Source organism: Pundamilia nyererei, unplaced genomic scaffold (assembly GCF_000239375.1).
Source record: "Pundamilia nyererei isolate P.nyererei 1_Seehausen unplaced genomic scaffold, PunNye1.0 scaffold00064, whole genome shotgun sequence".
In the NCBI taxonomy this organism is placed as follows: domain Eukaryota; kingdom Metazoa; phylum Chordata; class Actinopteri; order Cichliformes; family Cichlidae; genus Pundamilia; species Pundamilia nyererei.
Window position 1 is genome coordinate 368048 of NW_005187465.1, and position 14490 is coordinate 382537.

Genomic DNA, 14490 nt, shown 5'->3' on the forward strand with positions numbered 1-14490 from the left:
ACAAGCTTAAAAAGAGATGTAAACACAAATTGTGTACTGAGGAGTAGGTCACTGGGCCTTATGGTGCACTAATACTGACTATGGTCCACTGTGTAGATTTCCTTATTCTGGAATACCAGTATATCTGACATGCTTGTGCCTGCTTTGTATAATAAGCGAACTTCCTTTTTAAAAGTGATAGCATCAACAGTGACCTGTTGCAGAGCAGCACTAAACTCCAAGGAAATACTGGCTGTCATGCAATGATACTGAAATGTATACTTGAGTGAGATGTTTATATGTCTGCTAGCTTACTGTATAACTTTTTTTATACACAGTAATGTCACAGATAATGCTACTGATTCAGCCAGACATGGACAACCAGTGTGAGGGCAGCATTTTCATAGCTAACATGAACCTGTGTTTGTGCATGCTTTCTGTAACCTGTAGCATAAGAAGTGTAATTGTTGCTGATTTCATCTCTGCTCTGACAGAAACCCAGAGCACCCAGCTGACTGAGTCCTGCAGCCAAAGTGCAGGTGTTAACAGGGAGTTACAGTGGGATTTTGCAGGTGAGGAAACGGGTGTAGCAGTGCAACGTGGGCATAAGAACCACTTTGAAATAAGCAATTATATTTTGCATTGTGAGATCCAGTAAAATTTTCCTTTGTGTATAGGCTGTGGTCTGGTGCTGCTGTGAGAGTCCCTGCTCTTTGTGGATTTTTGCCACTTAACTTTCAACAAGATAGACGCAGATGTTGTATGAGCTATCGTCCCTGATCTGAAACCACTAGATGATATAAAGTTCAGATAAAAGGTAAATTCCACTGAGTGAAGCTTATCGGCATCATCAGCTTACTTTTGAATTAAGATCTGCTACCCTTGATGTAAACTTACATTGACCATAAATACCACAATCTGCTCTGCACCTGTCCAACATAGCACATGACTGTACATTCACCACAATACTGCCAGCTAACCAGCCTGTATGAAACTGTACTGAAGTAACTAGTATTTCATTGCAAACTTTGAATACAGCACCACAAAATTATGATGCTTTGATTACCTTTGCAAGATGTTTCACAATATGAAAAAACACAACTACAGCATGTCATGCATGTCTGATTAAAATCTCCAAAGTTAAGGCATTACAAGTAAACTTTAAATTTCCAGTTTATCAAATATCTGCTCAGCAAATAACCGGTTAACTTTAACTAAAATTATGTTTCATCTTCCTCCTTTGCCTAACACATTTCTCTATTGTAAATAGGCAGCACATGTATATTTACCTAGCATGACACACTGCAATATAAACTGCATATAAACAGCTTGTGTGTGATCATATTTGTTGAATTTATTAAGCTTGTTTCCACTTATTTTTAAGTGGGAAATCATTTCAAAGCGTACAGAAGCTTGTTTTGCCACTGAAAAAAAATGACATCCATTAATCCAAAACTTCAAGTTAAATATCTCCGAATTTGGGGTTTCTTGAGATATAATAACTTTAAATTTTAAGATAATAACCTGAAGTTCTGATTTATCGATGGCAAAGAAATTTGCCTTTTTTGGTTTGGTTTTATTTTAGTATTGTTATTTTTATTTGGTGGTACAGTGGTTAGCGTTGTTACCTCACAGCAAGACTTTCTGCATGGAGTTTCCATGTTCTCCTTATGTTTGCGTGGCTACTCTCCCATTCCTCTGGCTTCCTCCCACAGTCCAAAGACATGTTAGTGGGGTTACGTTAATTGGCATTTCTAAATAGCCCATAGGTCTGAATGTGAGTGTGAATGGTTGTCTGTGTCAATGGGTTGGCCCTGTAATAGACTGGTGATCTGTCCAGCGTGTACCCTGCCTCTCGCCCTACAACAGCTGTCGCTGGCAACCCTAAAATTGGATAAGCAGAAGAGAATGGATGAATTGAAGGAAGCATTTTTTTCAGTGGCAAAAACAAGATTCTATACATTTAAAATTACTGCCCACCAAAAAATAATGTTTATGAGCAAAAGTATAAACAACATTTATGCTAACTCCTCTTTTGAAGAGGAGTGAGCTAGATGCTAAATTTCCACCACAGCAGCTTCATTTACATCTGCACCATTAACACTCAGTAGGGATGAGACGGACAAGGGGATGTGACACGAAATCCCACAATGAGGTTGTGGGATTTCATGCCATTATTTTCTTATTACTCCATCCTTTTGGCTATAAGCAAGTACAGGTAGAAAAAAAAACATACTCAATAGTAATATGTATTATTCTGCCTATCAGATTTACTCGTTTACTAAAGGTGCTCCAGCTCACTTTAACACCTGTGTTAACTGCTGTAGGTAGCCTGAGTTTAAGGCAGCTCATAGGAAGTGGAAGTCACACAACCACATAATTTTGAGAGTTGCACAGTATATATGTTTAACACACTAGACAGCATCTGTACGGTGCCAAAAAGGGATTAAAGGCAAGTTTTGGGGAGGTCCTAAGAAGACCTGGAATCAGTCTCTGAGACTAAACAAGATTTGTTAAGCCAAAAAAATATGAGCAAACATTAAGAGATAGTTAAATGCCAAAAATAGTCACCATAAGGTTGGTGATCTTTGGTTAGCGCTGAACAAAGAAAGGAACTGAAAGTATCACGAGGATATTGTTACTGTTTGCATGACAAGCCATAAATGGGGAGGAGAGGGGGGTCAGAAAAGAAACTCTGGGGAGATCTTAATATCCATGTATAACCACATACTTTGATGGGTTCTTTGAAGTAAATAAAAGGCCCGGGAACTGGGTGTGGTAACTCAAAGTGACACAATAGGTGGCTGTGCCAGTTTGATCACATCACTGACAAGCTTTGATAAGTGCCAGAAAAACTGACAAGGGCTGTTTGGGCTGTTCAGGGAATCCAAAAGGGAATAGGGTCCATTTTCTGTTACCTCTCTAACAAGATGATGAGTTTAAAAGCCACAGTGAGAGTGGCACAATCAAGAGGAGAGGGGAGAATTTGTGTCTCGTGAGTACAGACTAAGTGGATTTAAGACAGCAGCAGTACAGGACACGCATCACATTTTAGGCCGCAGTGCTTCAATGGAAGTGCAAATGTGTGTCCTAAACATTGTGGAAGAAGTGTGGAAGACAGGCAAGTAAGATTTTACAGCTGAGTAGCAAACACCATAGCCTAGACACAATGAAGGAACTATGTGGCCTTTAAGTTCACGTTACAGACACTTGCACTACTTTCTAATTAAAGTAGTAGGGGCTCATTTTAGCCTAGTAAAGGGCATTGAAAACAACATTGCTTATGCAAATCAAGTGAAAAAGCAAAAATCTGTGTCCATCTACATATGTACAATAATTCAGGATTTGAGTGCAGCCTGTTGCACCACAGTTTCCTTTATTTTTTGTACTCCGTAATTTCCACATCCTCAAGAAAATAATCTAACAAAAGAAGAAAAGAGCAAAGTTATTTTCCTTTGAAATATCTGCTGTCAATAAACCTGATTCTCTCAATGGCGATTAACAGGCTCATGATGCCTCACTGCAAACATAATGCCCTGGATGTTGTTTTCAAGTTACTCTCTAAGAACAACATCTACAGACCAAAGTTATTTCTTAAACTACTAACAAGAAAAGGAAAATGCTTGAGTGTGACGTGGGAAAGTTGTTAATTCGACATTTTCAATCACAGCATCACGTTTCAGGATTCAGCTACAGCACACTGCTAGCCCTTAGCATGTGAGCAGGTCTGTCTGTTTGCAGACAGACCTGCTCACATGCTAAGGGCTGCTGCTACGACAAAGTGTGGCATTAAAGCATTAAAGCAGGGCGGTAGCCTAAATATAGCCTAGGAGCCAATTTGCCTAGGGCAGCGTGATTTTCAACACGTGATACCGGTGATACAGGCCGCTGTCCCTGGTCCTGAAATTGTGCTCGCTCCTTTAAATGTAAGCGTTTGACGTTTCATAAAAGAAGCCACGAGGATATTTGGAAAACTGCAATGATTGTATGACTAACGACAAGTAAAACGTGCACTGCAATGTGTCTGAAATGTCAAAGAATAAAGCAGCTTTCCTGGCTGCAGATAGTAAAGTACACATAAACTGCAATTCCTCACTAGCAACAGTGCGAGGCGCTTGTCTATTGCAGTTCAGGGAGAATGGGAGAGAGAAAGAGAGTTTGATTGATCATGTGGGCTATGGGAGCCTGCGAGAGTTGTCGAAAATTGCTGCATAGACGCCCCTTAGGCACCTATTTGGTACCCAGTGACTCCAAGCCATGCTGTGGCCACAATAACCACAATTCACCAGAGTGCCTGTTACCAAAAGCCCCAAGCCCGGGGCTGTTAACACAACGTTGATTCTTCCGGGTTGGACTTCACCGGTATTCCACATTAGGGCTACATTGACTTACCGCAGTCCTCACACAAGATCCTTCCAACATCCTTTTTTAGGTTCTTTCCACTGGTGTCAAGAGGCGCGAACGATGCCTTAAAAACCAAGGGCTCGTCAGTGGGGTCCATGAAAAAAATGTACTTGTGGTTTTTCTTCACTTTGGTGCACGGAGCCTCAGATCCAAATTCCCCCACGGTGACGAGCTGTTCTCGCTCCAGACCCCCGCTGTTTAGGGGCCAAACATCCAGCACTTTGACATTCACACGGTACGGCTCCGCAGAGACGTTCACAGGCGTAGACTGCACCTTGCCCTCGATCACCACGGCGGATTTGTAAGCCTGGTCCTGCAGGGAATTCAAACTCGGGGAGTAGCAGGCGAATGAGACCCCGATGACCAGCATGGATAAATGTACTGAATCAAGCCTCATGCCGCCTGCTTTGGCTCGGTGGTCGCTGGTCGCGTTGCGGCAGGGCTCTCTCGGCTGCGGGGCGATGGCGATGGAGCTGGGTTGAATGAAGAGACAGCAAGTAGGCTCCAGTAGCACGACAGCGCGGCAGACCTTGCATAAGTGTCCATGCCATCGGGATCCGCTGCTTTTTCGGGTGATTTTTAGTGGGTAAACAGTAGCTCTGGAACCGCGGGGTGACGCTGGGTTTCAAACCCAGTCACTGATTTCTACTAATAATAAGGCATCGTAGACATGCTAAGCAAGGAATCGGCGGTTTCACTCTCTCCAGAAGATGCTTCCTATGCTGCCATAGTAGCCTTAACTGCAAGACGACGCCACTCTTATCTTTGCCCAAAAATTGCAGTGGTGGGGTACCGCTATGATGGTTTTCTGTATCATCTGCAGCGGAGAGAAAAGACGCAAAATGCTGCAGTGAACCACAAGTTTGGTAGTCCGCTCGCAAAACAAAAGCCACGTTTCATTCCCCCCACCCCTTCAAAAAAGAAGAAAGAAAAGAAAAGAAAAGAAAAATAAAAAAAAATTAAATTAAAATAAAGCAATTATTTCTGCTCGGCAGCTATAGCGCTAATACGCCGCCTTCCACCGCGGCTCTCTCTCCGCCTCCCCTACGAGCCACAGACGGACAGAAAATAATGCCGATTGCCAAGAGGCTCCCTCAACAGAAAAAAACGCAGAACTGGAGCTCTGACACGGGCAACCGACGCACCGAAGGGTCGTTCTCCTCACTCCCCAAACCCCGCTACTGTATGCCGATCACTCCATGGTCTTTTATCGGTGTCGACCTCACGTTATAACGAAACAAACGAAATCCAAAATCCATGACTGTCCCTCCTCAAAATCGCATTTCACTGTAGCCAAGGCATCGCTCCAAAAACCGAAACAGGTTCACACGGAAACCCGCTGAGCCCAGAGAAATCATATGGCTGCGATGACTAAGGCTGCGAAAGCATTTCGGAGTCTTCAAGAGACTGTTTTGAATGAGTTTTGCGTCTCATCCCATTAAGTCATGCCCTGCATTCAGGTCACATTCACTGCTCTGCCTCTAAAAAAAAGAAGAAGAAGAAAAAGAAAGAAAAAGAAGAAGAAGAAAAAAAACGCTGTTGAAGGAAGACCGCATTAAATCTATAGAGCTGCAACACCGGGGTCCAAACCGCAGATGAACTATTTTACTCTACAAGAAGGAAAATTGTTAAAGTGTTTGTTTTTTTTAATATATATTTAAACGTGTTCATTCAGGGTAGTTCTGACAAAGCACTTTGACAAACGTCACGTTACATAACTACACAAATTAACATAGGAATACTGATTATCGTCATACCAAATATAACTAAAGTTGAAATTTATAATGGTTTGGTTTTAGCCTGAATGCGGATACATGATGTCCAAGTAACTGCATCACAAAGAGCGACATCTGCTGACCAGAGAGTAGTTGAGAGACAGTAACATACCCTAACTGCTGATGTTCATCAAACAAGCGACACAGCAGGGTGCTAGATTTGAATTTGGCTCAAATGAAAGGTGCACAAGATTAAGTGAAATAACCTTTAAAAGGTAAAAAGGTCAGGGTATAAATTCTATAATAAATCAATCTAAAACCAGGAAGCCAAAGACTCTCAAAACCATACTGTAACTTATAATAACACAATGGAGTTACTTGCGTGCACCACCTGCCAGCTTGAAACAGACCTGGCTGCTCTCCGTGGTGCTGAAATTTGAATTAGACCTATAGAGTGTTAATGTCAAACACGCTCACAATAGACAAGACATTACTGTGTGAACTAAAGTCCTCCTGTCAGCACCTATAATTGAGAATGCGATTTTTAAACAGCACTCTGCAGACCAGTGCGGGATAGATGCGATGATGTAGGAATTGGTGGAACAAGCATTTAAGGAGCAATCACATAATAGGTAATGGATTTCCCCTTTAAGATCAGAGCTACTTTATCAATTCTTGGCTGGGAATTACTATAAATAGTCACTTTAGTTTTTCAGTCTAGGACATAGGACTTTGTACAGGGGTCATATGTTTTTGAATATATTTTTGATAGGAAAACCAATAATTAGAGTGATTAAAAGTTTCTCCCACTGAAAACGCTGCGTCCAGATGAACAGAATCAACTTTTGGAGATCATTCATTCATTCATTTTGCCACTGGCAAAGTGGGACACACAAGTTCACAACATTAACGCAAAAACTACGCTCGGATTTCACTTCTTTAGATGCTACCCTGCATTACAGTTCCCAGAAATGTTGCCCTATACCTGTTACAGTCAAAAAGACAATACTGTAATTCCCCAGTGTCGCCGACAAGTGGCGCCCTTGAACCGAGTTTCCAACATTTGCGTGTTGACATCATGCAACGTGCAGCGGCGTTGAATTGTGCGTGTGTCGCTCTTCGTGCCACGACTCTCGGTTTCTTGTCCATCTTGTGAAGCAAGCAGGAGCAGTCCGTGTCGCTGTCAGGCAGGAGTCCGAGCGCATTCACATGTGTCTTTTGCCTCGTCTCGCCATCTGCGGCAGGCCGTCGAGGTTTTAAGGCGCTGCGCCTGCAGACTGAGCGGGGTAAAGGTAGGTTATGGAGTCTCACTCGGTGGAATGACGCTTTATTTACAAGTCATTCGCATTGTTGCTGTGCTGTAAGTGTCCTGACGTGCAGCCAAGCATATGACATTGCTTAGGAGAGTTTACAGAAGCATGAATACTTCACTGTACGACCGATCTGTCTGATCTGATACAAAAAACGAAAAATGAAAAAAAAAATGGAGCTGCATTTGGAGCGATGCCACCTATGCTGGGATGTAGGGAGAAACTTTGGGAGGTGATCACAGCGGCTGTCTTTTACCAACTGCGACAACACTTTCTGAGGCTGAAAACTGCGTTGGATGCGATCTCGGGATCCGAAAAAGACCTGCATGTATGATCCACGTCCATAATTTAAAATTGTCAGAAAGAAAATAGGCCAAGTACCGACTGGTGATGAATTTATTGCTTAACTGATAAGTTATTCATCTGTCTAGTGGGTCTTCATAAATCTGCGTATATAGAGGCGTATATAGTGTTTTAGGTGTAACTTTGTTCAGACAAAGATGAGCTTGTCACAGTAAACGCTTTGATTAGAAAGTCTGATGAAATTCTAAATGAGTGGTTCCATTGCAATCTGAGGCCCAGAGAGGTAAGGCCATTTTAAATCCGACACATTATTCACAAACGAGGCCTGTAAGTTTGCAGTGCTGTTCCTTCATTCAGTGCAATAGGAATGACTTACCCATTTCGCGTACATCCACAGCGGTGTTTATTGGACTCATCTATTTAGAAAAAATAACAATAAAAAGAAAGGGCACATCATTTTTTTAAAAAAACAGCATAGAGTTGACTTCTCTTCAGCAGAAACACTTAATGAAAAGAATACAAGCTTGTACTCAGAGTTTCCTGGGGAGTGGCAATGAAATAATGAGAGAGGTTCACTGCGAGCAGGTGCGGACAAACTTAGTTGATTTTTTTTTGCATAGAAAACCAACAGGCCAACCTCACGCTGAACATCACAGTCATACACGTTACACGTTTAGACTCTAAAATTGTCATTGGTTTAATCCTCGCGCAGTTGTTAGGTTTTTAATCACAATTTATTCATTTATTTTTTAATCAAAGTGGGAATTACTGGGGAATGAATCACCCTTTGAGGCGCAGAATAGGTCATATTTGAATGTTTATGTGTATAAAAAATATAAAAGGTGGGTAAAGATTAAGAGAACGTTTAAAAGAAGGAGAGAATTAGTCAAGAGTATTGTTTCCTCTTAAGGCCCACATGCTTCTGTCTCCTCACCTGCAGCTCTGATTTACACTATTGATGGACAGAGTAGAAGAGCGACCTAAATTCTTCTTCAGGGAATTTTAGAGGGAATAATTTTCTTGAACGCGACTTCTCTCTTAGCATCTGCCGGATATTTCAGCGTCCTCCTGCTTCACATTTTATTATTCATTATTTGTTTAAATAAATTATAATTTTTAATATTTGTAACTTTTTAAATTACCCAATATTTTTTTCACAGCCCGGAATTTTCTTTTTTAAACAATAAGCATTTGAAATGATTACTATAAAAATACAGAATACACACAGCATTTTAAATGTAAAACATTTCAAATTACTGCGTTAATATTTAACGCCTGAGAAATCAAGTAGTATCTATAAGTCAAGATGCATACATGTTTATTTTTATTTTATTTTACTTTATTTTTAAGTTTCTACGTTGGGTTTGTTTGTATGACTGGCTTCAGTCAGGCCTAACAGTCTTGTGGAAAGGTAGAGAAGAAAGGTCAACTTTGAGAGGTAAATTAATCACGTATCTCAACGTTTCCATCAATGCAGTTGATATTTTCTATTCTAAATAAAAGTTTGAGGTTCAATGCTCGGTCTTGTTTGTGAAGTGAAGAACGAATAGTGCCTAAAGGATACCCACAGTTAAACATCTTACCATTTTCCCTTATTTAGACTCGGCAGCGACACATAAACGAGTCTGCAAGAATGAGCGGCGGGGGAAACAATTATGTTTTAAATTCTGGGCGTTCTGCAGTGTAATCATATAGACGAGGCCTAGGACAGCTGTCTCACAGTCACTGACTGAATACTAAATTTTATTTTCTTGTAATAATAGGCCTACTAACTCTTTGTAGTGCGCTTGAATAAAACTCTGGAATCACTATTTGAGCGATTTTTACATTTAAAACCTATTTGCGCTGTTTATCTTTGGTCGTAAAAATGATTTGGAGGCAATCTAAAGTAGTTTGAGGTAAATATGAAAAAGGAATTAGAAAAGGCGGAAGAAGGGCAGAAGATTTATGCTAAATTAAAAATACAGATACCCTATACAGGCTCATAGATGCCTCGAGTGAAAGGTCTTGGCACTCTTTTTTAAAAAACAAAACAAAAAAACAAAATCGTTTTCCAGGTAAATCGGAAGTAAGACTAAAAAAAAGGTCCTTCGTGTAAAAAAAAAAAAAAGTATCGCCAGCATTGATTATTGTATTTTATTTTTTGGGCAGAATTTAAGTTAAGATGGGTTTATTATTTATTTATTTGGGGCTTTATTACTACTTATTTTTATGCTCTAAGATCGTCATGGTCTAGTCAGTAATAATCTGTGTAGGCCCAGATGGGCATGCCTTGATCTTTTCCCATTATCAATCCATGCAGTGGCTTTACTTGAAATGCGCAAAATATTACCAGAGCAAATGAGCTGAACTATCATAGCCCAGGTCTGCCCATCAAATTTCACATTTGCGCAAGTAAGAAAAAATAAAATGAAAGAAAGAGCTTTGACCCGGAGCAGACATTGCCGCCGCTGAATAGCTGAAGAGAAGGAGGCCCGAGTACTAATGAGGCAGGCCTGCGAGCTGCAGGGCGCTCCGCTGAGACAGCGTTCAGACCTTGCTTGGACACCTGGGTGACACAATTCTATCTTAAGGCGTGAATAAGTGGGTAAGATTACCTTAGAAATAGTCGCCACAAAGTCAGAGTTTAGAAACAGCACCTTTCTTTCATGAACGTAAGCTACAGGAGGGGTTGCTACACTTTCACGCCTTCTGTGTGTGTTAGCCTTGATGTTGGCAGCTGTTTTGCATGTCCCGTAGACATACCGAGCACGCTCATTGGATGTTTTGCTACATAAAAAATGTAACCTTTGTAAAAAAAATTTGCACCTTTACAGATTTCAAACTGAGGAATGACTGGTGGTATTAAAGCTAGCCTAGTTGTTCCGTCTTTTATCTAAGCAGAGGTAAGTAGCCTCTAGGGTGGGGAAACTTAGCTGAGTTGCTGAAACAATGTTGTGTGAGACCCACCTCTGCTCATATTATTCCCACACAGTTAACATGGCGGCTCTCTCTCCCTTTCTGACATGATTTGGCGTTATAGAACAAAACTGCTCATTCATAAAATAAAACGGGAATCGGAAACTAAAAATTAATATATATAATTTTTTTATTTGTATTATTAGCTATACATCGCATATATTTTAAACTAAACTTCCTCCCTCCCTTCCTTTCTAATTCTAATGCTGATATCAGTGTTTAGTATAGCCTAGAAATCCAATGTATAAAAGGTAAGACGTATTATAAATTATGTAATAATTGACTGTCGCCTAGAGTGAAAACTAATTATTCGTTACAAGCTATTCGTTTTGTCAGTCCTGCTATTATTTGTATTGCTGCTGATGTGGTCCTGTTAAATAATATGTATAGACCGATTTTCTTGTGACTTGTAAATCAAAAAAAAAATTTAATTCTTCAACTCTTTGAGAGCAAACGGTGATCTGTAAACTCGTTAGCACATCCCACGTAAACAGATACACTTGTGATGTGAAGTCGGTGATGCATTAGAAGGCTATTTTCTTAGATAAAAACTTGAGGGCAAGCTTGGGTCTTTCCAGGTTGGAAAAGCACCTGGCTTTTCGGGAGTTGTACAGACGAAATGAAACTTAAGTGGGCTGGTAGACGCATTTCCTCCAACAACCGTTGGTTTCGCTTTCAATATTAGTGACAGCTTATGACATTAGTCGTGCGGTGTGGCATAAAGGGCATTAAAACACATGGCAATCGCTCTGCGTTAAGCGCCCTTCTCGTTTTATTTTTTTATACTCTTGTGTAGATCTCGCGAGAGCTCCGGCTCGCTGTGGCTGTGCAGCAGACAGAGGGAGAAGGCAGGCAGGCAGCATCATGGCGGACAGAGACAGTGGAAGTGAGCAGGGAGGAGCAGCTACGGGCCCAGGCTTCGGTTCCATGCACCTAGCGACAGGAGGGGCGGGCTCGGCCTCCGGGCTCCAGCATGAGACCCAAGAGCTGGCATCGAAGAGGGTTGACATCCAAAACAAACGTTTCTATTTGGACGTTAAGCAGAACGCGAAAGGCCGCTTCTTAAAGATAGCAGAAGTCGGGGCCGGTGGAAACAAGAGCCGCCTCACTCTCTCCATGTCCGTGGCGGTTGAGTTCCGTGACTACTTGGGGGACTTCATCGAACATTATGCCCAGCTGGGTCCGAGCAACCCGGGGTTGGTACAAGACGAGCCCAGGCGAGCCCTCAAAAGCGAGTTCTTGGTCCGAGAAAATCGGAAATACTATATGGATCTGAAAGAGAACCAGCGGGGACGGTTTCTGAGGATTCGACAGACCGTTAACCGGGGGCCCGGTTTGGGATTCACGCAAGGCCAGACGATTGCTCTGCCTGCCCAGGGACTTATTGAGTTTCGTGACGCTTTGGCTAAACTTATTGACGATTATGGTGTAGAGGACGAACCTGCAGAGTTGCCCGAAGGGTCATCGTTGACTGTGGACAACAAACGGTTTTTCTTCGACGTCGGATCCAATAAGTACGGTGTGTTTATGAGGGTAAGCGAGGTGAAGCCAACGTACCGCAACTCAATTACAGTGCCCTACAAAGTGTGGTCCAAATTTGGGAATACTTTCTGTAAATATGCCGAGGAGATGAAGAAGATCCAGGAGAAACAGCGGGAGAAAAGGGCATGCGAGCTGCAGCAACAAGAGGAGATGCAGCAGGACGATGGAGACGAGGATTGATATAGACAGCAAACAAAAAAAGAAAAAAAAGAGAGAGAGAGGAAAAACATGCCAGAGTAATGAAAATAACAAGAGAATTATAATTAAAAAGAAAACACTCTACTGTATAATGAAAGAAATCTAAAGATTTAACTGTATTGGTTTAACCAAGGGAGCATCACCCACAATATAAGAAACCTCCACGACCTGACAGTTATGACATGTTGTCACTCATCGCTGGATGTTACCCCACTTAACCACCATTAATACAGTAACAGGCTGCTAAACAAAGTAATAACATTATATTTGAACATTGTTTCCTACTTGACAAATGATATTGAACTGTTTATTTCCCTTATTAACAGAAAACTTTTGTACCAGTTAAAGCTATTGTAAAGAGGAGAGGAAAAAAAAGTGTTTGCAATGTTCAAATTGAATTATTGCCGAGTTCAAAGGAGAGACAAAAAAAGTTTCCTTCTCATGTGAGTTAAATGACTTCAGCACAAATCAGATGTTTTAATTTTTAGACCAAAATTCCAAAACTTTGTAAAAGGTTGTCACATGTACTTGCCATCCTATTTACCTTTACCTGTGAGTAGAGAGGTGTTTACACATAAATCATATGAGGGCTAGGCCTGCTTCGGAAACTGATAAGATTTCATGCAGTACATATATATATATATTCAAAACAAAACAAAGGAACGTGTAGGCATTTTCATGAAATGAAATAAGTGCTCTATTTATTGTGCAATATGCATTGCATATAAGGAACTGGTCATTGGATCTTGACATTTGCCAGAGGCATTCAAAGATATATTAATATTGTAACTTTTGTTTCAGTTGAAATTGTTGCCATGCAGATGGATATATAATAGACTACCTTTGTGTCTCGTTGTTAATGCAATGTGTTCAGTTTAAAGGTACTAAATGTGTATTTGATAGAGGAAATGCAGAGACAACATGTAGCAAATGGCCTGAACTGCAGATTATTTAACAAGGCAAAAGACCCTGAATATACTGTGTTGATTGGCATAGTAAAAACTGGAAGAGCGCAATCGGTTAGTACATATGAAACAAACTTTTTGTGATCTTGTTTAGTCATAAAAGTCTAAATGGTGCCAAGGAGTGCTGTTGCTGCATGTTTATCTGCACTACGATTTCGTTGGTCTCCCAAAATATTGGCTCAAAGACCCTTCCATACGTATCTTTATCTGCCTATGTTGTATGAATCTCAAGTTCGAGGACTGGGGGGGGGGGGGATTACCATCCAAAAGGCTCGGTGTAGTTCTAGTGGAAGTTGTTTCAAAGCATGATTGTAAAAGCAGCGACCTTGTGAACAGTAATCGAAATATCACCATCACACTATGAGGACGGCCACTGAGGCGCTTGCCTGGCTTAGCCGAGGTGAAGACGGCCTGGTTCACCTGTTGGTGAATGTCTGTTATGTCATTGGATGTGCACATTCCTTTCTTGCGTTTTAAGATCCGAGGGTGTGAAGTTCAGTGTGGGGCTACTTTGGATACATTCTCATAGCTCTGCTTTAGATTTGTAAGCCCAAATACCCACCTGGGGTGATGAGATTCTGTTCTGGTCTAATTGTAAATATTTGGGCTGCCACACGGAAAACAACTGGTTCTAATCCAGTTCAGTCGCATCTCATAGATGTGTGATAGCAGTTTTATAAACTCTGTCAGTAAACTCCAGAGAAACTGGCAACAATCAGATACTGTCAGATTTACCTCAGCATTGAATTAAATGATTGCTCCCATGTTTAGATTGACTGGAAACCAGCAAACTAGACTGTCCTTGACCACCTATTTTTGGAGCCTTTGGTATAGCCTAAATGATACCTGATTGGGAGCATCCTCTTCAGCATATAAACAACCTGGTGCCTTACACACTCCGCATGCTTACACGCTGGCCTGGTGCTTTGGATCGCAGTTATGGCTTCTTTTTGTTTTCTTCTTCTTCTTTTTTTCAAAACTCCTTTTTCTTCTATTTCTTGTGTCTCAGCCCCCTTGTGTGCTAGCGCACGACTCGTGGTGCTAAAAGTGTTTGTTACAAACTCTTTAGAAAAATAGGAGCAGAATTCTTAACTTTTTTCTGCTACCTTTCAGCCC

General features: G+C 41.2%; 2 protein-coding genes across 3 annotated transcripts in view; one reads left to right on the forward strand and one right to left on the reverse strand.

Moving 5' to 3' along the window:
- nrg2a (neuregulin 2a) overlaps positions 1-5890 on the reverse strand; it is a 76248-nt gene extending 70358 nt beyond the window's left edge. The window contains exon 1 of one of the 2 annotated variants that reach the window (XM_005735392.2): positions 4372-5890. In XM_005735392.2, the coding sequence (XP_005735449.1) occupies positions 4372-4780 (409 nt within the window). In that variant the 5' untranslated portion in view covers positions 4781-5890. The remainder of the gene's footprint in view (positions 1-4371) is intronic. The other variant, XM_005735390.2, reaches the window with a different exon arrangement.
- A 1319-nt stretch (positions 5891-7209) lies between these two features.
- On the forward strand, positions 7210-12447 carry puraa (purine-rich element binding protein Aa). Its single transcript, XM_005735389.1, has 2 exons — positions 7210-7390; positions 11466-12447. The coding sequence occupies exon 2, from the start codon at positions 11534-11536 to the stop codon at positions 12389-12391; it is 858 nt and encodes a 285-aa protein (XP_005735446.1). The 5' UTR covers positions 7210-7390; positions 11466-11533; the 3' UTR covers positions 12392-12447.
- Positions 12448-14490: the final 2043 nt, after the last annotated feature.

What these genes read in the sequence shown, in the direction of transcription:
- puraa (XM_005735389.1), top strand. Translation starts at nt 11,534, where the DNA reads ATGGCGGACAGAGACAGTGGAAGTGAGCAGGGAGGAGCAGCTACGGGC.